Below are 24,072 nucleotides of genomic sequence, written 5' to 3' on the forward strand. Positions count from 1 at the left end.
CTTCTGGCTGTGTAGAATCCTGCATAAAACAGTGTACATAAAAAATTACAGAAATCTTTGAGATTACTTTTTGCTTTTGTTGGGGGGGAGGTGCTCCCAAAGAAAGTGTGAGCCTTTCACGTTCTTTGCTAAGGTCCAGAGATCCACTAGCCTAAGGTGTTACTTGGAGCGAACCCACAGTCCTTAGATTTCTTTTCCTCCCCTCCCTCCCTCTGCCGCGTAAGCCAAACGTGAGAAGCTTGGCGGGGTAGGGGCGAGAGGGAGAGCAGGCGGGAGGGGAGAGGCGCTGGAGGTGGGGGACGAAATCCTGGAAAAAACGTCCTGGGAAAGTTCTGCCGGCCTCGCCCCCGGGCAGCGCTTTCCCACGGCGTGGGAGCCCCGCCCGCGCTGCGCCCGGCCGCCCGCACCCGCGTCCCCTCTCCCAGCTCTGCCCCGGCTGCCGCGGTCCCGGGTTCGAGCTCCCGCGGGACCAGATGATGTTCGCCCGCCCCTCGAACTTCACTGAACACCTCGACTTCCAGAAAGTCCTCCAGGCGCGTCCTCTTCCACTTTACTAGTCGAGGGGCGAGAGCAAGCAGTTGGCTCTTCCTTCAAACTCCCGGGGCCCAGAAGGCCCAAAGGTGGGGCGAAGTCGGGACCCAAGACCTGGCTGGTTCCGACGCCAATGCGATGACCATTCAGCCCTGGAGCCCTTTGGTCCTTCGGGCCCTCCACCTTTTGGAAGACGCACTTAAAAGAGTGGAGGGAAGGAGTTCGGGCAGACCTCTTAGGGTCATAAACTCGGGGGCTCAGAGCCCCTGGTGGCCTGTGAGTCCACCGTGATCTGGCCTCCAGCTTCGCTCCTCGACGTATTTTACAGCACGGACACCCCGGGCAGGGGATTTTTCTATCGAATCGGTAGGCAAAGAATTCTTGGCCCTCACTCCTGCCTGCCACGGTCAGATTACGTTTCACAGACTGGAGCCAGCTGGGAGGTGGGTGTATTTACTTTTAAACTTTTCTGTGCGTTCACTTCACCTTGTGTGGTTGGGTGTGGAGAGCGGGGAAGGGGGAGTTTCCAAATAGAGTGGGAGTCCCATTCCGCGGGTATCACCATGCCTGCGGGGCAGGCAGTTCTTAAAGTTTAGCAAGTCTGCAAATAACTGTAGAGCACAATAGCGTCCCCCTCCCTTCCTCTCTCTCCCTCTCTTTTTTTCCTTTTCCTGCCTCCAGACGCCCTCTCGGAGGCTGAAGCTGGGCAGGTCTCCAAAGGTGCAGCAGCCACAACAATCCCGCAGTTCAAAGTTAAGCAGCAGTTGCACAACGTCTAGCAACTCTCCTAGGCGGCTACTAACGAGCTGAAAGCCAGGAACATCTGAGGAGGTGAAGAGGAAGCTTCCAGTTCTCCTCCCTTCACCCTAGAAAGCCAGACATCCCCACCACCCACTCCCAGATAACTCTGAGACACGGTCCTGGCTGTTCGCTTGCCCGGCGGACCATGGCTCCCTTTGGAAGAAACTTGCTGAAGACTCGGCATAAAAACAGGTAAAGTCCCGCGTGTGTGTACTCGGGGGCTCCTGGGTGGAAGTATGTGTTTTGTTGCAGTTAGATGCTGATGAAAACTGCTCCTGGGGGGGAACCACGTCCTCCCTTGGGAGTTAGGTCTTGTATTTATACTCAACTCTGAGGATATTGTCCCAGCAAGGATGATGGCTGTGGCCAGTTCAAGGATCTCTGAAAATAAAACACGACTATTTTGACCCTCCCCCCTCTTTGGCCAGTTCTGGTTCCACAACTAGCATCACCCAAAACTTCTCTTTGTATTGCCTTGCCTATTTGAGAGTAGTGGGATGGCAAGTTTTATCTTGCTTCAGACAGAATTTTAGTACGTTATAGGAAGGGTTAAAATGTTGATGAAGCTATAACTAGAATTCATTAACCACTAATTAGAACGAAAAATACAATTGCTGATACAATCCGGAAACAGTGCTGGCTCCCCTTAGAGTGGGGCATTCCTGAAACCTGGAAAGTTCCCGAAGTGAAAATAGTCTGTAGAGAAACTTTTTGTGAACTCGTTCTTTCCAGAATCTTTGAGAACTTCAGGGGGTTTTAGGCACTAAAGAAGTATTCAAACAGCTGTCCTCTTTAATCCTTACAATTACTATTTTACTTTGATTTGCTATTTCAAGCCTGCAGTGCCCATAGTGTAAATAAATGTATTACATGCACACACACACATACACACATACACTTTTTTCTTGAGCTGGTATGTCTGTTTCAGTTCCATTAAACATTTTATTAACTCAGATGTTACATTTTTTGCCTAAAAAAAGTGAGGATCATTTTAGATAGGGGCTTTACTCTTTCAATATATTTATTTTGGCATAAGGGCTTTTCCACAGCTCTTCTCTCAGTCATGCCTGTTTGTACTTGTCATAATTTACTTAGTGTAAATTTAAAAGCACACAATTACATGGTAGGAAATGATACAATTATTATAAATTGTCTGCATGATGATATAGAGGGGTACAACTTGAAAGTAAATCTCCAGACTCTATTTTGTGCATGAAAGTCTACTGGAAAATTCTGTTATTACCTCATTCCAAATGTATTTGTGATTTAGTTGACTAAATTATCTTAAGAAACTAAAACATCGATAATCAATACTATCAAACTTCCATTTTATTTGCTAGTAATTTGACGGTATCACAAATATAGTATTTCTGATTTTATTCTGAAATTATCTGTATATTAAAATAAAGAAATGCCTGGGTATTCTTTAAAATACATAGTGATGATTATCAAAAATAGGTTTGTATTTTAGTGTTGTTGATGCATTAAAAAATATTTCAAAGAAAATTCTTACTGCTTTTTAATTGATTATTCAGTGGCATTAATTTGAAGTATGTTTGTTTAAATGCTGTCAAAATATATAAAAAATTACTTTGGGAAAGTTTATGGTACGATACAGCACTTTACGTTTTTGGCATACTGATCTTTCTGAATACTACCCCACTAATTCAGGGGTTTTGTGTATTTGTGGGCATGTGTTTTAATTAATTGAAAAATTCTGTCATTGGTTTGCCAAATGACAGTGCAGTTAAACTGCATGCACCCCTGTGAATTTCCCTCAAGGAGGCACACATCCACTTTTGTTACTTCAATTGGCCACTGCAACTTCTACTCTATTCATAAAACTAATTTTCATTCAAAGAGGTGAGTATACAAACATTTTTAATATGCATTTTCTGTGCAAAATTATGAAAAAGTGGAAGGAAATAATAAAAGGTGGGAAGTTTAATAGTATTTCAAGTTTCTCTGAGAAAATGGAATGGTGCTCCCGAAGGTAATGCTTTAATATGAGCAAGTGTTTTGGCGAAAGTGTTAATAGTGAGGTTATGCATAAGTTGCTATAAAAACTGAGTGCTTGCCTTTAAAGATTTGTATTTTTCCAGTCTTTAAGAAACACTTAAACCACAGAGGTGTCTGGGGACACAAAAATATGGGTATTTCAAACTAAGCAATAAACAAGCCGCATGAGTGTTGAAATAAAATTAATGCATATTTATTTTGTCAGGGTTTAGTATTGCTATAGATGAGATCTTTTTGTTTTGTCCGTTTTCTTTTTTTACCTTCTCAAAGGTGAAACTACAGGTGAAACTTAGTTACATGATTAAGTTTATCCATTTCATTTCCTGGGTTCTATAATGATTTAAATAATCCTCCTCCAAAATATACAAACCAAATAACTTTCCTTAAAATGACAACTGATTCATCCTTTGATGGAAAATGTGACTGATGATAAAACAGTTATCTGATAACAGCCAATGCATTCCTCAAAAATATAGTGAAACATTCCTTGTAGAGTGTATAGGAAGAATTTCAGCAATGTATGTGTACCTTGTGATATAAAATTTAATACAGCTAAAAGAACTGCTTGAACCTAATTGTATATTTGTCAGTAGTTTAAAAAAAATGAAGATTGTTAGAGGGAATATGAGAATTTTGAGATCTTAAAATTTTGAACTTCTTTGCATCCTATTATCTTTTCATTTTTGTTCACTCTTATGACGATATTTAATCACCCCAAATTGAACCTCCTAAGATAGTTCTGTTAAATAATTTCATAATGCACGAACCTTTGAGAGTTTTAGAGACAAATGGAAAGCAAATGAAACTTCAAAGTATGAGGCATAAAAACTTTCAGAAGACACATATTGTCAAGCTTGAAGAGGGCATGGCCATAGCTGTCCAGTCGCCATTGCGTTCATGCCCAGGACAGTGGGACAGTGCCTGGCATGTGATGGACCTAAATAATACAGTTGTTTATATAATTTCATAAACTAAAGTTATAATCATTATTTTTTCTCCATTCATCATCTAATGTAAGCTGGTATTATATAAAAATGAGTGTAAAGAATTGGTTGATATTTGATATAATCCGAAACCCAAGGAGACAGACAAATAATTATATGTATTTGGACACCAACCTAATCCTACCGTACCAGAAAATCTTTTCTAAGTTTTAAGAAGCATTCAATTGAAAAATTTGGAAAATGGTCTTCAGGAAATTTGAGGATAATACATGGTCTCAAAGTGATTTTACTTGAACATACGAACATTTTATGCTTTTCATTTCTAACTTTCATGTAAATAAAAGAAATAGAGCCAAACTAAAACTCTATGCTTACAATCAGATTAAATTGTTAAGTTTTCTAATTATAGTAACATTTAATAGGAAGAGTACAGTGTTCAGAGACCTTTTGGTCTCAGAAGATTGTTTACTTTGGTTCCCTAATGACAATATTCTGTGACTGAATCCCAATTTTTTGTTCACTTGAAGAATAAAAATGTTGGGGAGTTTAGATATTTTTCTTTAAATAAACTATTCAAGTTTTGGAAAATGTTTTCTAAAAGTCACTAGGTGACTGCTTGTTTCTCATAGAAAATCCAAAGAAACAAATAATTAAGTATGAATTCACTTGATATTCATTATGGATATTCAATACTTGGATTTAGATTATTAACATAATCAAGTACTCATATAAATTCCATCTGTGAATGTGATTATATTATGTCTTATTTTCAAGATATTGATTGTTTTAAAAGACAGTGCTTCTAAATAGCTGTCACCAACTTTTAAAAAGTTCAGAAAAGTGGAATCTCATTATAAAGCTTTTTGGGATAGTTGGTTGTAGGTTATGACTGTGCTTTAATTAATAAAATTTCGGGGTAAAGAATCAGTTGGATCTTTTCCTACACCTTACTAGAAGCAAAAAATTGCTATAGTGAAGCCGTACGTATCTCATGTTTGTCAGAAATATACAATTAGAATAGTTCTTTCAGGTGATTCACTGAAAATTAACAATGACTATGAAAGGACCTAATTTAGTTAATAAGACCTTTATAATTATTGTTAGGTGATTTCAGTCAGCTCCTGGCTTTCCTTTGGCTTTCCCTCTACCTACATCACAGGTGGTAACATTGTCACAAGATCAGCTTGAGATTAAAAATCTCCCAAAATGTATTTGTAATAAAGTTCTTAGAAGTAAATAATACAAACAATACAATTTATTGTTTTATAGTCGACACATAAAATTTGTATTAAAATTTGCTTTTGAATCAGTTAGAACGGACTTCACCACGTTTTTTTTAAACCAGGTGCTTTCTCTTGCTCCCATAAGTACTTCATGCCAGGAACACTTCATTAGAAGAAAGAACTAAGTTTTGCAGTTAGGGTAAAAGTTGCTGGCAAGATGGATGTTTTGTCTTTGTAATTAGAGGTATGGTTATTTATGAATTCTGCAGAACAGGAAGTTATCACGCACTGTTTTGTCTAACCTCCAGTAAATATTTGAAACATCCCCAAAATCAGATTGAGAAATGCCAGATATTTGAGTATATACATCTTCATGGTTTCCAGGTGTTCCTGAAAGAGATTTCCCTTGATGATACCTGGTAATGTAAGTAGTTATTACTTGGCAGCCAGACAGCCCATTAGGAACAATGACTGGAATGCTCTATGCCTGGCAAAAATAGCCCGGGAGCAGTGACAGTGGTGTAATCGAGCTCTAGGTTAAATCTTGAATTATTACTCTAACAACTGTATGCCAACCTGAAAGTCACCACCTAAGATGTTTTATTAGGTACTGTATCAATTCATGAAACATGTCAAGGTGAAGATCTTAAACCTTTTGAAAAAAGTTTTAAAAATTTTGTTGCCAGTTAACAATTTTCGTTACAGAACCTCTATTTAGCTGGACTGTCTAACTTAGAAAGTTTTGCTGTTGTTTGATTGGTATGTAGTTCAGGAGATCTGTTAACAGCTCTAAGCAATTCATGAAAGTGTAGCTCTCTTCTTTTGATTTTAGTTCTGAAAATGGAAGGAAGTTGGAGTAGAATATTACCTCTTCCAGGTGTACGTAGATAGCGGTCCTGGACAAGGAATCTCTTTGTCTCTGGCATATTGGCTTTCTAAAATGAGGCAGCCTGTTTTCTGTACCATGTCCATGGGAGAGGACACATCCTTCTGTGTTCTGATGTTCTTTAATGTATATTTACATCAGAAGTTTTTAAAGACATCCCTTTGGCAAGGCACACACAACACATACAACATTGATTTCTTAAGAGTCAGTTATTTGTGTTTCTTTTTTTTAGTGGATTGTGATTTAATTCTTGTAGTGCCTTTTGTAATACTACACCTTCTGGAGAGAGTTTGCATCTTTGTTGATTGTAATTTAAAGCAATTGCTGATGTGAACGGTCACCCAAAGGCAAAGTAACTACTTTATATGAATGGAATAGAGTCTTGGGGAGATGTTTCGCTCTGGCAGCAAGATATTTCAAGAATAAGAATGATCAGTGGGTAGTAAATATGCTGATAAACAAGGCAGATTATTCTCAAAGGTTTATACCTGCAGGTTAGAATGCCCTCTGCTTTTATAAGTAAAGTGACTTGAGATATCTATAAAAAATTCTCATTGCGTACAGGCTCAGTGAGAGCAGAGACCTTGCTGTACTTACTTTGTTCTTTTCTAGATAACCAGTTGAGGAGGTACTCAATAAATATTTGTTGTTTGAATAAATGAATTCAAATGCTGTACACCGGAAACTGACACAACACTGTAAACTGACTATACTTCAGTACAAATATATATTTAAAAAAATGAATTCAACATATACTCTCCAAATACAGCTGGTCTCCATACGGTACTTGAATCAGTACAGTCGTGTTGAATGGATTTGAGGGTAATTTGAAAGAATCCATAAATTACAGGTTGACCTCTCACCATCCTTTCAGATTGTTAAGGGCCATGTCTGAGAAATGGATGCTAATGAGACTTTGCTGGGCTCCATCTTGTTTTCCGGTAGAAAACAAACCAAGGAGAAGGCAACTCATTTCTCTCCAGGAACGCTCTTGCTTCCTTCCGTGCTCCCCGAGTGCAGCCGCGTGTGCTCTGAGTGAGGGTTGGTGGATGACGGCAGACGGCCGCTGTAGACCCCCCTGCTGAGTGTGCGACGTTTCCTCCTCCTCTTGCGATAAAAGGCATTTGCAATTGGGAAATCATTTGTTTTCTCCTCTGAAAGGAAGATTTATGCTCTTTTTGTGGAAGATAATCACAGTTTGTGAGACAAAGGGAACAATGCTAGAAAGAGGCAGAAAACTCTCTTGGTTAAGAACTCCAGCTCTTCAGTGACATAGCCTTTGGGCCATATCTGAGACATGCCCTTACTAGTTTTGTACCCTGCGGCAAATACCTCCTCTTTGTAATACAACAACAATAATAACAGCAACATGCATAGGCAAAGTTCAGCTTGACAAGTGAAGGGGTTGCTCTTTAAAGAAAAGAATACACAATTATGCATAAAAATGTCCAAGGTCACTCTGGGACCTGGGGATGTGACTGTGCAAGTGAGGTAGCCCTTGTGCTTGAGCTTCGTTGGGTTCAGGGTAAATCCACCTCTGCTAACACTGCCTGTAGCACTTACTATGTGCCAAGCACCGATTTACAGAACACTTACGATCATGCTGTGAAGAAGGTCCTACTATTTCCCCCATTTCACACGTGGGCCAGTTAGGACACTGAGCAGGACAACAATTAGTAAGTGGCAGAGACGAAATTCAAATCCATGCTCTTAACCATCACTCGGTATGACCTATTTAAATTTTTTCATCTTTAAAATAGAGTTTTTCCCAAACCGTCAAGTAAGTATATAGATTAAGTCTGACTCTATCTAAAAGACTTAGCACAGTGCTAGGACATTATGAAAGTTCAATAAATGTTCATTCCTTGTTCAGGCCTGTTGGTTAAACATGAAGTATATCTAAGTTTTTGATCCCTCAGTGTGATATTTTGGGCTTTGAAATCTCAACCCTGACTCCCTAGAACTTCTGTATCACCACTGATCTTCCCTAGATACAAAGAGGTACATCATAAATTACTGAACATAATTAGAAATGAGTCTATAAATGTCATACAAAACTTTCTCTGGATCTTGATGAAATATTTCAATTCTGACAGCTTTTACATTTAATCCTCACACCTCATCTGAGCCAAATTTAGGAGACTATTCATGATTTTGCAATGCATAGAACAGCATAGTTTAAGAGACATTTCCTTATGTGTCTTTGTGGAGTTTTGATAAAAACAAAGGATACATAGTTTAAATATTTTAGTGTGATCTCTAATTAATATGAGATTGAGTGGCATACTTAAGTTCCCTTTCATGTCTAAGCTTCTGAGATTTTAAAATACCCTCTTCAGTGTAGAATTTAATTCCTGTGTTCTGCCCTTTTTTTTTTTACCTTTACTAGGAAACTTTAAAAAGTAGAATTACAAGAAGAATTTTTTTTTAATAATTTCATTTTACCTAAGCATGATGCATTGCCACATAACCTGCACCATGAAAGGTAGCATTATGGTAAAAGTCAAATGTGTTTATTTCCAATTATAAGATGATGTGATTAGTTTATATATTATAACGTCTAAGAATTATTGAATGTTCACTGTTTGCTAGAACACAATTTTAAGTTTAGTGCTACAAATATATGAATGTATGAGTTGCTGTCTTTTAATTTTATTTCTTTAGCACTGGTAAACTCTGCATTTTGTGTATTGTACCAAACACGCAAGGACACAACCTCATTCCCAAGGGAAACTTAACTGAGAACACAGCACTGTAGTTAAATATCTTATGCATGAACTTTAAAAAAAAAAAAAAAAACTCATCCATGGGAAAATTTCTTTGACAGAGTAAATAAAATCACAATCTTTATAAGCCAATTAAGAAAACGAGAGTATAATCTCTTGGAGTTGAGGAAGGCTGTTCCTCTGTGGAGAAGCTGCTCTCTAGATGTTTTTGATGGACTGTAAGTAGAAGTATGTAAGGGGGAAGTAAATGGAGATAAAGGAAAATAAAAGGCACATCATCATAACTAGATAGCGTTTCCAAAACTCCCACAGTTAGGTGACAGGCTTGGACAAGAAAAGGGAACACAATGGGCTGTACACAAAGATGTAGGAGGGGGCTGAATCACACAAAGGATGACTCAGAATAATTAAAAGAGAAGAATTCAGGAAGCAGGCAGAAATATGGTCAGTTTGATGAGGCTCCATAATCTTGCTTGGGTTGGTAGCAAACAGTGTTTTACAATTGAGGAAGTAAATTTTAAAATGTTAAGAATGTATTTACATAACGGTGTTAGACTTCACAGTTGACTGCTACTTGTTTTTAAGAATCATATCAAACTAGTCAGTTTATCAGTACATAAAATCGAACTATTCTGCTATTTTGTGGGTCTTGTAAATTTTTATTCCATTAATGCAGATAGTGGTCCAATTTCAGCAAATTTTTATTCTCACAAATTGTGGTATATAATTGGTAGGAATTCAGTGTCTGAGGTATATTGAGATTTTGCACAGTGTATGCCTGTTCTCAACCGATGACCAAGACATTTTGTAGCTGCCTCAAATACCACTGACGACTCTAATGCTCCTCATTTACTCTGAACTTTTCAGTCCTGCAATTCCCTGCAGTTATGATTAACCAGGGGGTACTTAAGATCTAGCAGCAGCACATTAGTTTGGGGACACCATAGTTTTCTAGAGTAGAACCTTTAGATACCTACTTTTAGCTCTAATTACATTTGTCTGGAAGCTATGAGAGATGCTATTGAAAAACCATGAATATTTCCATGGGGTAGACATATAGTAACTACAGTCTCATATGAAGAAAAGAGTTGTACACAATTAGAAAAAGCAATTATGAAGTTACATTGGAACTTTGAGATTCCATCTTTTTAATAGTGCACAAAGTTAGGCATTTTACATCAGTGGACCACAGTGGATTAGCTTTAATGTCTTGATTGCTTGTTCTTTTACTCTAGAAGAGAAAGTCAAAGAATTTTTTCCCTAGAATCATAATAATTGGCATGTGACTCAGAGTAAGTTATTCCTTTAAAACGATCATTTTTAGTGGCTCTACTTTTAGTTAGCAGAACTTGATATAATCACAATTTAGATAATTCAGTCAAATGGCAACATATGCAACATAATGTTTTGCACAGAGTATACTATAGTACTGCTTTCTTATCTACCTTAGCATCTAAAAAAGGATTCATAAACTACCCCCACTCTATCGGATTGGGCATATGCTTGTATGCATTTCCCTTGCTGGGACTCAAGATAATAGTTATCTTTAAAAATTCAGAAATATCAAGCTAATCCCACATTTTGAAGGGCATTATGAAAGATTAAAGATGAATTTAACCATACTTTTAAAGAACTTTTGATTAGTAGACACATAGAGATATATAAATAATTAAAATACAAGGCAGACAATGTAAAGTATCGTAATAACATCCACATGTTCAACAAAAAAGTTTTATTTGGCTGATAATGTGTGTGACATGTTATTCTAGATGCTGGGGTTAAAACCGTGAGAAAGACCATCAAGATCTCTACTCTCATTGAGCTTACAGTGCAGTGGTGGACAGACAGATAATAAGCAAACAATCAATGACCAAGAAATTTCAGGTAGAGATTACTGTTAGAAGAGTCAGTGTAGAGGCAGGATTTATAGGAATTCAAAATTGAGTGGATGGGGGCCGGAGAAAGTATCAGGATGGAAAAAAGAATCAGTGACAACGACAGTGTGGGGTCTGAGTAAATAGGAATATAGTTGTGTCTTGAGAAAGAACAGAAAAAATGGCAGGGATAATTTTGGGGAGGGAAGAGCATCAGGGTGAAGAGTGAAAAATCCAAGGTGTCATTTGAATGTTGCCAAATCTCTCACCTCCCAACACCTGGTGTTTGGACACACTGCACCGTGAAAGCAACCTTTCATCCAACCTACTCTCATCCCTCCTGACGTCCATATGGGACTGATTAGTAGGGAACGGACTGCACCTGGAGTGGGACTTTAAAGGCAAAACACACTGGTTCCCCAGCCAGGGCCTTCAAGCTGACTAATCCTATATTAAACCCACTCAATCTCCACCAGGCGATTCACAGCCTGTTAGAGATCCTTCAGTCTTTGCCTTTGGTTGAAATTGCTTCAAGACGTGGCCGTCTCTTCCATGGGGTTATACATTTCTTTTGTTTAAAGACATTATTTTCACTTAAAAAAAAATCCCCTAGAGAATCATACTCAGAATCATTATGTAGATACTGGAGGTCAGAGAAAGTTTTAGTATTTAAGTCAACAAAATCTAATTTTTGGTGCAAGTAAGAGGTTGGCAACCTTTTGCGTAAAGGCCAGATAATAAATATTTCGTTTATCTGGGCTATAATGTCAGTGTCTCAACCACTCAGCTCTGTCAGTGTCCTGTGGAAAGAGACATAGGCGATACATAATTAAATTAGCGTGACTGTATTTCAACAAAGTGTTATTTACAAAAATAGGTGGTGGGATAGTTGTAACTGCCAGGCCCTGGTTGACTGAATAATTTCCTTTATTTGTCTCCTTCCAACCCCTTTCCACCTCTCATGCTTCAAAAAATTAAAGAAACATTTACCATCTACTATCTCAGGCAACTTAGGCTTCAAGGATGAGAGTCAGTTCAGGACCTGACTGGCAAACTAGCAAAAAAGAAAGAAAACGCTGTTCCTCAGTGCACACTGGATTCTGTAGACGCATCAGGAATGGGTATCCATTTCTATCTGGGGTGGTGAGAGCAGGGTTTTTCAGAGAAGGTAAGGGAATTTTCCTAGAGGAAGCAACATTTGAAGCAGTGTAGGGACTAGTCAGATGAGGAAAGGGGGAAAAAATGTGTTTCAGGCCAAGGAAGTAGGTTATGGAAAAGCCCAGAGTGAAAAATAGAATCATGACAGATACAGTGCAGTCCAATCTAGCAATTCATAGGGTGATAGATGTGACTGTGACAGCCAGGGACCCTCAAATTAGATCTGTCAGAGATCAGCACGACATTGGGAACAGCTAACTCAAGGTGCGTATTAAAGAGGGCTTGGCTATGGGTTGGAGCAATCAGATCATGGAAGGAATTCTAGGAATAGGCACGAGAGAAGTAAGAATAGAAGAGAGAATGAGAGAGAAAGAGACAGAGACAGGAGAGGGAGGAAGAGATGTAAAGAAATTGAAGATGAAGGACTTGGAAACCATTTAAAGGTTTTAATCCAGGAAGGTACATGACTAGACTTTCCATTTAAAAAGGGCAGCCTGGCAATATTATGGAGCACAAATGTAAAAGTGGGCAGGAGGTTATAATAATATGACATGTCATGACTTACTATTGTAATTTACTGTAAAGCTGAAAGTTGTCTGAAGTGTAGTAGTGGTGATAGAGCTGAGGCTCACATATTTGAGACATTTTGGAGAAAGACTAAAACAGACATGGTGACTGGTAGTTAAAGGGGGATGAGATAGAGAAAAGAATCTAGGAAGACCCCTAGTTTTCAAGCTTGAGAGAAAGGGTGGGGAGATGTGATAACATTCAGTAAGATGGGAAATCAAGAGATGGAATAGTTTGAGATTGGAGAAGATGGTGAATGAGTTTTGATGGGTCAAGTTTGAAGTGCCTGTGGGTACTATAAATACCAAGTAAACATGTCAAAATGGAAGTTGGGAATATTGGTTTAGAACTCAAGGGAAACATAAGTAGATCTGGGAACTATCATCATACAATTGGCTGATAAAATTGAGGTTAGTATTAAAGTCACCCAGAAGATGTGTACAGTGAGACAAGAAATGAGTCACAGAAAGCTGGTGATGCCTATTTTATCAGTTATCATTACTGATAATAAAATATCCTAGAAATTAGTGGCTGAAAACAACAATTTTATTATTTGTCATGATCCTGTGGGTAAACTAGGGTGGTTCTTCTGGCCTTTGCCTGGGTTTGCTCACGAGCAGTGGGTTGGTTGAGGGTTGGGTTCCAATGGCACAGCTGAGATGACTCAGTCTGTCTCTCTCCCAGTGGTCTTTCCTCTCAGGGTTTTTCTTCCAACAACTGTCTTAGGACAGCACTCTAGGAGGAAGAAGGCAGAAGCTTGAAGACTTCTTGACACGTGGACTCCAGGCTTTGCACACATCTTTTTTATCAAATTCTATTGGCCATCCTTAGTCCCAAGGTCTATTTAAGGAAAAAGAAATAGACTGTCTCTTGATGGGAGGCACTACAAAGAATGTGTGGTCACCCCTGAATGATACCTACATTTACTGAATATGCAGAGGAAGCAAGGCCCTTGCAGGAACTGAGAAGGAGAAGCTAGAAAGATAAAGGAAGAACCATGGAGCGTGAAATCAAGAAGTTAAGGAATGGATTGCTGCACGAATGGGAGGGAAAGGTCGCAATGCATGTCACAAAGAGGTCAAGTCAGATCAGTTCCAAAAATGGCTATTGGATTTGGTAGGAGATCTCTGATAAATCTAAGAAGAAATGTGTCTGTTAGGGGTGTGTGGGGTTGGAAGTCATTTTCTGGTGGTGGTTGTTACTGGAAATTGATGAACTAGAGAAAGTGACTGTGGATTATTACCATTGGCATTTGTGAAGGAAGGCTAGTTGAGGTATGTGGTCAAATGGTGGTATTTAGAATGTGACCTGATAGTAGGAAGGACCAGAGGTAAAGGCAGAAGATAAAAAGAGTTTAAGCAGTGATAAATTATGAAGCAAAGTCCTAGAGGAGGTGAGGAGGTGGAGGCAGTGAAATTCAGAGCACATTAAAGAGAGAAAAACTTTGGGAGGGTAAATGCACACAAGGTACTTTCGTTAGAGATGACCGGTATTTTTCTCTTATCAATGATGTTTCCAAATATCACCTTTTCCTTAACAAAATGGCATGATAGTCCCTGGTGTATCCTTGTTTCCACAAGTTACTAATGTGTTGTTGCTCTCTAGGTAATTGATTTGTGACTAAAGTGAAGAGCTGATTATTATTTTTTTTTAATTTTTAATTTTATTTTAGAAAGACACACAGGATTTTATTTATAATACCTAAAGGGACAGAGCCTTCTGAATCCCAGACATCAAAGGGCAGTACAAAAGGAGAAACTAACAGCAATAGGAACCATATCTTGTAAGCATCTTTCTGCTTTACTTAAGATCTCTGTTGCTCAAAACCCTACCAAAATGAAACTGTTGTGGAAACAAATACCATGAATTCAAAATGATTCAGGAAAGTCTGATTTTTTATATTAATCTTTATGCAGTAAGAGTACATGGGAGAGGGAAATAGACATTACTAAACTCCCCAATCTCTCTCTCTTTTTTTTTTTTTGAGCTGATTATCTTAGATGGAACTTCCAATTGGAAGTCTCAATTTACTACATCTTATTATAGAGGATGTTCAGAAAATGGAAATCAGGGATACAGTGTGTCAAACACAGAAATGAGCATCTTGTGTTTGCAGCTATCCTACTGGATAATTCAAATTCTTACATATTTCTAGTGCCATTCAAATATGCTGGCATATCTCAGAATACATTTAGAGAAGAAAGAGTAGGTGGCTGCAGGCAGATAGAAGCTGAAAATCACCATCATTATGAAATATCTTCCCCTAAGAAGGCAAAATGAACTATGGACCTAGCTGTCAAAAGGAAAACAAATGTTAGTAGTTGACATAACTACTGCTATCATTCGACTAAATATGCAGGCGAGGTAACTCTTCTCTAATAAATATGTGTGGTTGTTATGAAATATTTCTTTACAAAGAAAAAAAATCAATAAGGAAACTTAAGGTATTTGCCAGGCACAGGTAACACTGGAAAGTAAGCTCTAGAATTTCCAATGAGATTAGATATTTTCTCAGCATTTCATCTGGTAAATACTACATGTTAAATATTTACATTTTGAGTATAATCAATTTCCGGGTTCTGAACTATGAGCTTAGTTTACGTAACTCCCGCTAGTCTGCAGTACACATTCCTTTCACGTTCCCTTCCCTTTTCTGTGTTTATGGGAATTAAGTACAATATTACTGCTACCCTGCAGTTAAGGAATGCCTAGGGTTTTTCTTATCCTGCATGACTGGCTAATGTTACTTCCTAGAAAATTAAATTGGCATTAGTAGAACATAAAACGAGTGATTTTTTTTTCTGCATATGTAGGTATAGATATGTATAAAATTCTAATTTTCAAGGTATTTTAATTTCTGACTGCTCCAGTTTTTCATAGAATGATGAATTTTCTGAAGGACTGCAATTTAAAAAATTTTAATAAAATGTGACTAGTTTGTGTTTAGTAAAAACTATTTGATCACACTGTTTTCATGCTTCATCTGTCAAAACAGGGATCCAAATTTTCACAGGGACCCAAGGAAAGACTTGTATTCTTCATGGCTGATAGGCCCTGTGGCGATCTCCTCCTGAGATCACAGCACTGTGATCTCAAAGATGTTACGTCAGAGGGCGTCTGCCACGTGCTGAGTGAAATAACCAGAGTTAGCTTATGGGCCAGAGGGCTTATTCACCATTTGCCTGCTTCATTAATTCTAAGTTTGCTTGAACTTTGTGTAGGTGTGTTTACTTTATAGACAGAATCAAACTTGTCATTTAATATTGTTTTTTTAATTGTATGTATAGTGTAGGGGAATAAAGTTTTCCTTGACCCAGTGAAGGTCCCTGCTTGGGTCTGAAAATTAAACTGACCAAGACACACATTGTAACTGGCTATACATCAGTAACATACATACATACATACCAAGACAGATTAACAGGAGAAGGGCATTCAAGTTAATTTAATATAAGTTTTACATGAGATAGGAGCCTTCCCAAGGAAATGGAGACCCAAAGAAATGGCTAAACCTGAGTCTTTTTATGCTAGGTTTGATGAAGCATGGACAGTCATGGAGACAGAGATGGAAGTCACCCTTGACTATAGATAGATCAAGGAATATCAAGTATTACAGTGAAAGGTACAGAGGATTAGGAAAAAAAAAAGTTTAGTCAGAATGCAGAGTGACTATTAGTCATAGTTAAGACGAAATCATAAATTTAAAGCTTCAAGTATTGATCCCACTATAACTTTTTTGCAAATCTTTATAAATAATCTTGTTAATGTTTCAGAGGGAAAAAAGAAAGCATTAGATAAAAATGAGTACTGTAGCATAATGAATTCTTTTTTTATTTTCCTCTGTCTATATAAATGATTTTCAAACATGCTTTGTGATTATAAACTATTTTAAAATAAACGGAAGTGCGCTAAGCCACAAAACAGACTATTTCCATGAGAACCTTAGGATGTGTTGAACATTATCAAATTTAATAGTGTTAAAATATGTGTATAATTTTTAAGACTGTGTGCATGAAAAATGTCATAAATATACGTACTTCTAGATGTAGTATAATATATAGTTAGAATGTATAGTAAAATATATTGAAGAGTTTCAAATTACTTTTAATTCAGTTTCCAATGAGTAAAACAGTTAAAGATAATTGTGTAAAGGAGTTATATATTGGTGGGAGCCACAGTTTAGATATCAAGAGCATTTTCTCTTATGAAACATTCTTGAAATAAACTAGTTCAAATCTAGTCAAAACACAACCAAAATCTTATTCAGTTCTTCAATACACATTTCAGTGTAAAATTTCTTAAGCTTTATTGATTTTTGTGTGTTTTAATCATGAGCAGAATTTGAGATACCCTATGTAACATCATGCAAGACATTTTAAAACATTATATTTATTCATTGTTTTTGCCTCCTAAAATGGATAATTTAAATAATCTTGCTATATAATGCCATGACCTGATTAAATTCTGGCCTATAAAAATTTCCTATCTACTTGCAAATTGTATGCATGAACATTTATCAAATTAACTTAAAATTCCAAATTTAAACTGGTGTGAATTAAGTGCGTGTGTGGTAGTTACTTTATTCTTACAAATGTAATCTTTTGGAGTAAATGTTTTACTCTATAATGTAACATGGAAGTTACGAATTTTGAATTCTATAAATCCAAGCAGTTCCCAATTTATACCCAGTTGAACTATAAATAATCTGTACTTGCAAACAGATATGGCATTCCTATATAGCCTCTTATCTCAGTGTCCACCTGTTGTTACTTTCTCCAGGTAACCTTTCTCCAAGCCACCTCCATCCATGTTGACCTTACCATCTGTCGTGAATCTCTTTGTCTCTGCTTCTTCGGTATTACAGAATCAGATACATGGGATTCTCTCAATACTTGCCTTTATACTGGATGTTCAAATAAAAGAATGATAGAGTTGAAGGAACCCAATTTATACCAGTTGGACTATGAGGCTACTAATAAAGGCATTAATTTTCTCATATGTAATGTGGAAATAATAATATCTTTCTTGATTGTACATAGTGACCATCAGGGTTATGTCAGCCCACATGAGCTTGAAAACTAGCAGATCTCCAGGGGAAGCCATATATGTAAGAACTCGTTCCTACAAAACGAAGAGAATCCCATTTGGAGTAGGGATCACAGAAGTACTGGGAAATTGTTGTGTGTGTCATTATTATTATTATTCTAGGATACAGAAGGAGTCATCCCTACATCCAGACTTCTTCACGATGCGGTATCGGGCTGAAGGAGACAGCAGTAAAGGCTTTTATATATGTGAGAGTTTTGTCAGCTAAGGGAGGTACTAGGCCAGACAGGAATCCTTTATTACTGCATCAAAGCAGGAACAAGATTAATAAAAAAGGTACAAAAGAGAACACGTTTCCACATCATTTCTCCATAGCTGGCTGTTGGAAAAGTCGAGTGCTCTCATGGGGCACTGTGGTTCCATTGCTATCAAAGGCTAATTTGTGTGACAAAGTTCCTCTTTAAAAAGTAGTTTATGATTCTTTTCCAACTTAATCCACACGCCTAAATCGTCAAACTTGTAAACTTGTTTTTATAGTGTAATGGATAGAAATACAGTCTGGAGCCAGCTTTCTTGCTCAAGCTGACTCCTTGCCTCACCACAAACTGGGTGACTATGTCTCTATTCAAATGTCACCTTCTTGGAGAAGTCTCTCAGAGGCAGTCTAAATAAAGTAGACCGTTCCTTCTTCCAGCTCATTCTCTATCCCTTCATCCAGTTTGATTTTCTTCCTAACATTTACCACTATCTGATATTATATTAATTATACATGCATGTCTGTGTCCTTATCTCTTTTGCTTATTGCTGTATCTTTAACATCTTCAGACATGTCTGGCCCATGGTTGGCATACAATAAATATTTGTTGAATGAAAGAATCACTAAGTGCAATAATGGACTATTTTCAACCCTCTGACCTTAATATCCCCCTGCCATTCGTACTTCTGCATCCGTGGTTCTTCCCTAGTCCTAACGATCAAGCAAAAATAGTCCTGTTCTATCTCTTTTTGATCTCTACTTAGATTATTGTCTTAACGCTGGCAGTTCTAACTGTAGTTGTATTGTGGCTGACTTCTAAAGATAAATTAAAATTGCCTCTGTTGTCTTTGGTGACAACTTGCTCTTTCCGAAGCCCACCAGGAATTACAAAGGAAATTAAGATATTTTTCACGGTTTTCATTTTTTTCCCTTGCCGTAAAACCACTGATTCTTAAATAGTTTCAACCTCAAAACGCATCTCTCACTAAGGATAAAATCTAGAAAGGGTATTAAAGTTAAACCATCTTTCTGAGTTTACACAGGTGATGACAGGAATATAATGTGCTCCGTTTTTCTTTCAGATCTCCAACTAAAGACATGGATTCAGAAGAGAAGGAAATTGTGGTTTGGGTTTGCCAAGAAGAGAAGATTGTCTGTGGGCTAACCAAACGCACCACCTCTGCTGACGTCATCCAGGCTTTGCTCGAGGAACACGAGACCACGTTTGGAGAGAAACGATTTCTTCTGGGGAAGCCCAGTGATTACTGCATCATAGAAAAGTGGAGAGGCTCTGAGCGGGTTCTTCCTCCACTAACTAGAATCCTGAAGCTTTGGAAAGCATGGGGAGATGAGCAGCCTAATATGCAGTTTGTTTTGGTGAAAACAGATGCTTTTCTGCCAGTTCCCTTGTGGCGGACAGCTGAAGCTAAATTAGTGCAAAACACAGAAAAGCCTTGGGAGCTCAGCCCAGCAAATTACATGAAGACGTTGCCACCAGATAAGCAAAAAAGGATCGTTAGAAAAACTTTTCGGAAACTGGCTAAAATTAAGCAGGACACAGTTTCCCATGATCGAGATAGTATGGAGACATTAGTTCATCTGATTATTTCCCAGGATCATACAATTCATCAGCAGGTCAAGAGGATGAGAGAGCTGGATCTGGAAATTGAAAAGTGTGAAGCTAAGTTCCACCGTGACCGGGTAGAAAATGATGGAGAAAATTATGTCCAGGATGCATATTTAATGCCCAGCTTCAGTGAAGCTGAGCAAAAGCTAGACCTGCAGTATGATGAAAACCAGATTCTGGAAGACCTGAGTGAAAGTGATGGAATGGTACAGCTGGAGGAACGACTGACCTATTACAGGAAGCTCATTGATAAGCTCTCCGCCGAAATAGAAGAAGAGGTGAGAAGTGTTTGCACTGACATAAATGAAGATGCAGAAGGGGCGGCTGCAGGTGAACTTGAAGGCCCTAATTTAGAAAGCGTTAAGTGTGATTTGGAGAACAGCATGAAAGCTGGTTTGAAAATCCACTCTCACTTGAGTGGCGTCCAGAAAGAGATTAGATACAGTGACTCACTGCTTCAGATGAAAGCTAAGGAATATGAGCTCCTGGCCAAGGAGTTCAGCTCACTTCATATTAGCAAGAAAGATGAGTGCCAGCTAAAGGAGAACCAAGGGAAGGAATCTGAGGTCCCCACCAGCAGTGGGGAGGCTTCTCCTTTTACTCAACGATTATTTAACATGTATACAAATGACACAGACTCGGACACTGGTATCAGCTCTAACCACAGTCAGGACTCAGAAACAGCTGTAGGAGATGTGGTGCTGTTGTCAACATAATTTGAAAGGCTTCTTTCTGACCTACTTTAATGTCGTTCGTGTTTGTTTAATTTAATAGGAAACTTTATTTTAAATATACTCGGAAAAAAATGTAAAGCATATTAAAGTATTCAGTAGTTAATAAAAACTAGAGAAATTTGTAAGTTTCGTTTTGAGTTAAGACTTCCAACGTGACCTAATTATTACAAGTTCAAACAATGAACTGTTTATTAGGAGTTCAGCACAAATAACTTGCAGGTGCACAACAGAGAAATAGTTTGATGGGAATTATAATCGCCCATAGCTTCTATGAGAAATGATTTGTGCAAACTTCAAGCTAATTCTTAATATTAGACAATTGATATATTGAAACTCTACACATGAACAAATAAAATGTGCTGTAATATATTTTTCACTGTATCATTGGAATTTTACAATCTGTAAAGTACACGACAGCTACTATATTGTAACTGTTATTAATTCTGATCTTGGTTCTTTTCATTGATACTTAGAATGTATACCATCTCTGTTACTTCCGGAACTCCTCTACCTGTTTAGGCCTAGGTGACAGGAGGTAGGAAAGGTTGCTCCTGGGACCTGCACAAGTGGATCAGACAGGGTTACAGATGAAGAAGGGGGTGCAGCATGAAACAGCAACTTTTCTAACGAAGCCTAAAATTATTTAGAGATATGCATGTGTTTTCTCTATCTGCCATTCGAAGCTTTGGATCAAACCAGCAGTCTGTGCAGGTTCATTCTTTGAGTGAGATGATAGTGTGGGTTACAGAGAAAAATCACTGGGTCATCGTCCTGTGTAATTATGCCCTATTCACAAAAGTTGAAGGGATGCAACTTGGGGTCCTTTGTGTGGGTATAAAATAGAGTTCGACCTGCCATAAGTATGAGCATTTTGTCTCTGAACAAATGGAGAACTAATATGGTCAAAACGCTTTTGTTCTGCTATGCTGTAATTTAGATTGTCTTTGTAGTACTTTGTTTAAGATGCAAACTGAAATAAAAAAGTGCTGGCTCGACCTGCTACCCAACCTTAGAGCATGATAGTAAATATCCAACAAATTGAACAGATTATTTAGATCCCATCTGAACTGACAGTCATTACAGTGCCAGATGGGGCTCGGTTTCAATTCTGTTGTTTTTAGGAAGTTTCTGTCTCCCTCCTTCTCTTTCTTCTCTCCTTTCCCTTCTTTGCTTCTTGCCAGTGAACTCATGGTATAATCATACTGAAAACAATTTAATTGTTGTATTCTACTGTTAAATGAATACACTTGCCGTTTATTTTTTTCTTTAGCTGACACATTTCCTATATGTCAGTGCACATGTAAGTAGAAATATTATTTTACTTAGTTTTCACATGTGGATATCAGTTAAGATTCCCAGTATTTCTCATTTCTTCCCTTTTACTCTTATGTTTACAGTAGTGCGTGTTTTAACTCAGTTTCTTAATCTGTTTTTAAATTTCTCCATTCCCCCAGACTTTTCATCAGTCTTTGGGAAGATATTTAGAATTGTCTAAATACTTCACTTTTGGGAAGCATCTAATGTTGCCATTTTTCATATCAAGATATTGCTGAAGGCCTTATTTGAAGTTGGAAGTTAAAAAAAGTAGGAATTTCTATTCCAGGGAAAGTACAGTGATAGTAAACAATAATGCTATGATGGGTTTAGTTAAAAAGAAATAAAAGGGCAATTGAATAATCGCCTGAGAAAGGGAAGTTTATTTGCCTAATATCCCATTAAATCACTCAGCAATATGGTAAGCAATTGACATATTTATTGTTCACTGCTGGGGATTAAATTCAGAAAATCATCATCAATGATAAGCCATTTGTGATGTTTTTCTAAAATGAATGTAATCTCTTTGGATTACTCTTTAGTGACAAAATAATGAAAAGAACATTGTTATCTGCTATGTAAATTGATCAATTATCCGAATTCAAAAGAAGTTCTGATAAGAACCAGAACTAGACAGATCATTTCACTTTAAAAACTGAATTAATGTGTGCTTTTATGTAGTTAAGCACAGTGATGCATTCTAAGGGCCAATTCTCCTATATTTTTACAGTAAATGATGTTAAAAACTCTTGTCAGAAAGATGATTGAGTTTGAAATTCACATTAGGATTTCTGTGTGTTCTCTACTTATCCAAATGTATTTGTGCTTTTGATTCATTGCAATGTCAAATCAAAAGTTAACCATGATGAATCTCTAATTTAGAGTAATATATTAATACCAATAAAAATACTAAAATATGATGCCCTCATCTCTGAATACTGAGCTATTCTTTAATCAAATTGTGAGAATTTATATTATAAATTCAAAACTTAATGTTTTAATTACTTGTAGAAGCTTTATAATAAAATGTTTATAAATTGAGTAACCTTACAGGTTAACTATGAAATTGCTCTATGCAGCTAGAAAGTAGCAAGCCACACACAGGTGGCTTTTCTTTCTTCCTGTAACAAGACTTTGATTTTTCACAGACTGTGTCTTGTTCATCCTCCCACGTGAAATGTCTGTTTTTCCCTTGATCTGCTGTAACCTGAAATCCCACCCCTTTCAGGCTTTTTAACACATTACGTCTTTCTATGAAGCATGTATCGTTCGAGTCAATGAGTTGTAATGTCTTATCTCTGAACCCACAAATATTTTAGGTGTATTTCTCAGAGAGGAGGATTTATATTCTGGCTTAGCTTATTTTATTTACATGCTTATCTAAATCCCCTCCCTCAATGTCTTATTACTTTGGCTTCTATCTTGTTAACCTTACTCCCTCCAATCACCCTCTTTGCCCCTACTCAATTTTTGAATTGAATTGCCAAATTTTAGAAGATTGTAATCTTTTAAAAAAATGATTTTCAAACACGGTAAATGATGCTTGTGGATTTTATACATAAATATGCACTTTCGCAGACTTAAAATATTAATAGCAACTCTACTTATAAATTCTTTGGGGGAAGCACTAAATCTTCCTGTTATTATGAAAAAAATTTAATGTGGTTTCAATTTTCTATTTTATTTTTAATTCATAGAGTCACTGATTTAAGGCAATGGAAACATTGTACCTTTTGAAGCCCCTCAATGGCTAAATTATGGTATTTTCCTCTGCATCCCTTGCATGTTAGAGAAAAAATCGGTTTCTAAAGTTGGATTTTAAGTGGTAGACACACAAAATACTTCGGAATATCCTAAATCAAATCTTTATTTTACCTTCTCTTTTTAATTAAAAATATAAATAAATGGCCTCCATTAGTGTGTAGAAGCTATTCTAATCCATTAAAATTTTATTTTTCTATTTATTTAAACATCTACTGAACAGGACAAAATATATTTCTGTAGCTACATTTTATAATTTTTCAAAGCAGGATTATTGTTTTATTTAAAATGTATTTTTCTAGTGACAAAAGGAATACCTTTTAATCTGGTCTAGATTTCTTTGAAACATTAGGCTATTTCTTTTCATGCTACCTGATTGGTTTCATAACCTGATGTGACAAACATAAAGTAGGTCTAATTTCTTCAAGTGTAACTAATCCAGAATAATAAAAGGAATAGTGGTGTACTTTCATGTGATACTGTTTGTCTTTCTGGGTGTGTTCCTTGGCTAGATTAAAAATACATTTATTGTATCAGTTGAAATTATATTAACTGCTGAGCTAACTCACACAAGTTTAAGATCAGGTATTATTTCATGACAATATACA

At 37.2% G+C, this 24,072-nt stretch overlaps 1 protein-coding gene across 2 annotated transcripts; it reads left to right on the forward strand.

Annotated features, from left to right (window-relative positions):
- The first annotated feature begins 205 nt into the window (after positions 1-205).
- Positions 206-23,930, forward strand: RASSF9 (Ras association domain family member 9). Of its 2 annotated transcripts, XM_015248037.3 has the most exons (3): positions 206-974; positions 1,213-1,524; positions 19,111-23,930. In XM_015248037.3, exons 2-3 carry the CDS (start codon positions 1,478-1,480, stop codon positions 20,369-20,371), a joined length of 1,308 nt encoding a protein of 435 aa, XP_015103523.1. In that variant the 5' UTR covers positions 206-974; positions 1,213-1,477; the 3' UTR covers positions 20,372-23,930. The 2 variants fall into 2 exon arrangements, with proteins under 2 accessions (XP_015103523.1, XP_006197936.1); XM_006197874.3 differs by lacking the exon at positions 206-974 and having other exon boundaries at positions 1,038-1,524.
- The last annotated feature ends 142 nt before the right edge of the window (positions 23,931-24,072 follow it).

This window comes from Vicugna pacos, chromosome 12, assembly GCF_048564905.1.
Source record: "Vicugna pacos chromosome 12, VicPac4, whole genome shotgun sequence".
NCBI classification, from domain to species: Eukaryota; Metazoa; Chordata; class Mammalia; order Artiodactyla; family Camelidae; genus Vicugna; species Vicugna pacos.

What these genes read in the sequence shown, in the direction of transcription:
- RASSF9 (XM_015248037.3), top strand. Translation starts at nt 1,478, where the DNA reads ATGGCTCCCTTTGGAAGAAACTTGCTGAAGACTCGGCATAAAAACAG. An exon ending in AAGACTCGGCATAAAAACAG is followed by an intron (nt 1,525 to 19,110) that starts GTAAAGTCCCGC and finishes TTTTTCTTTCAG; the next exon opens with ATCTCCAACTAAAGACATGG.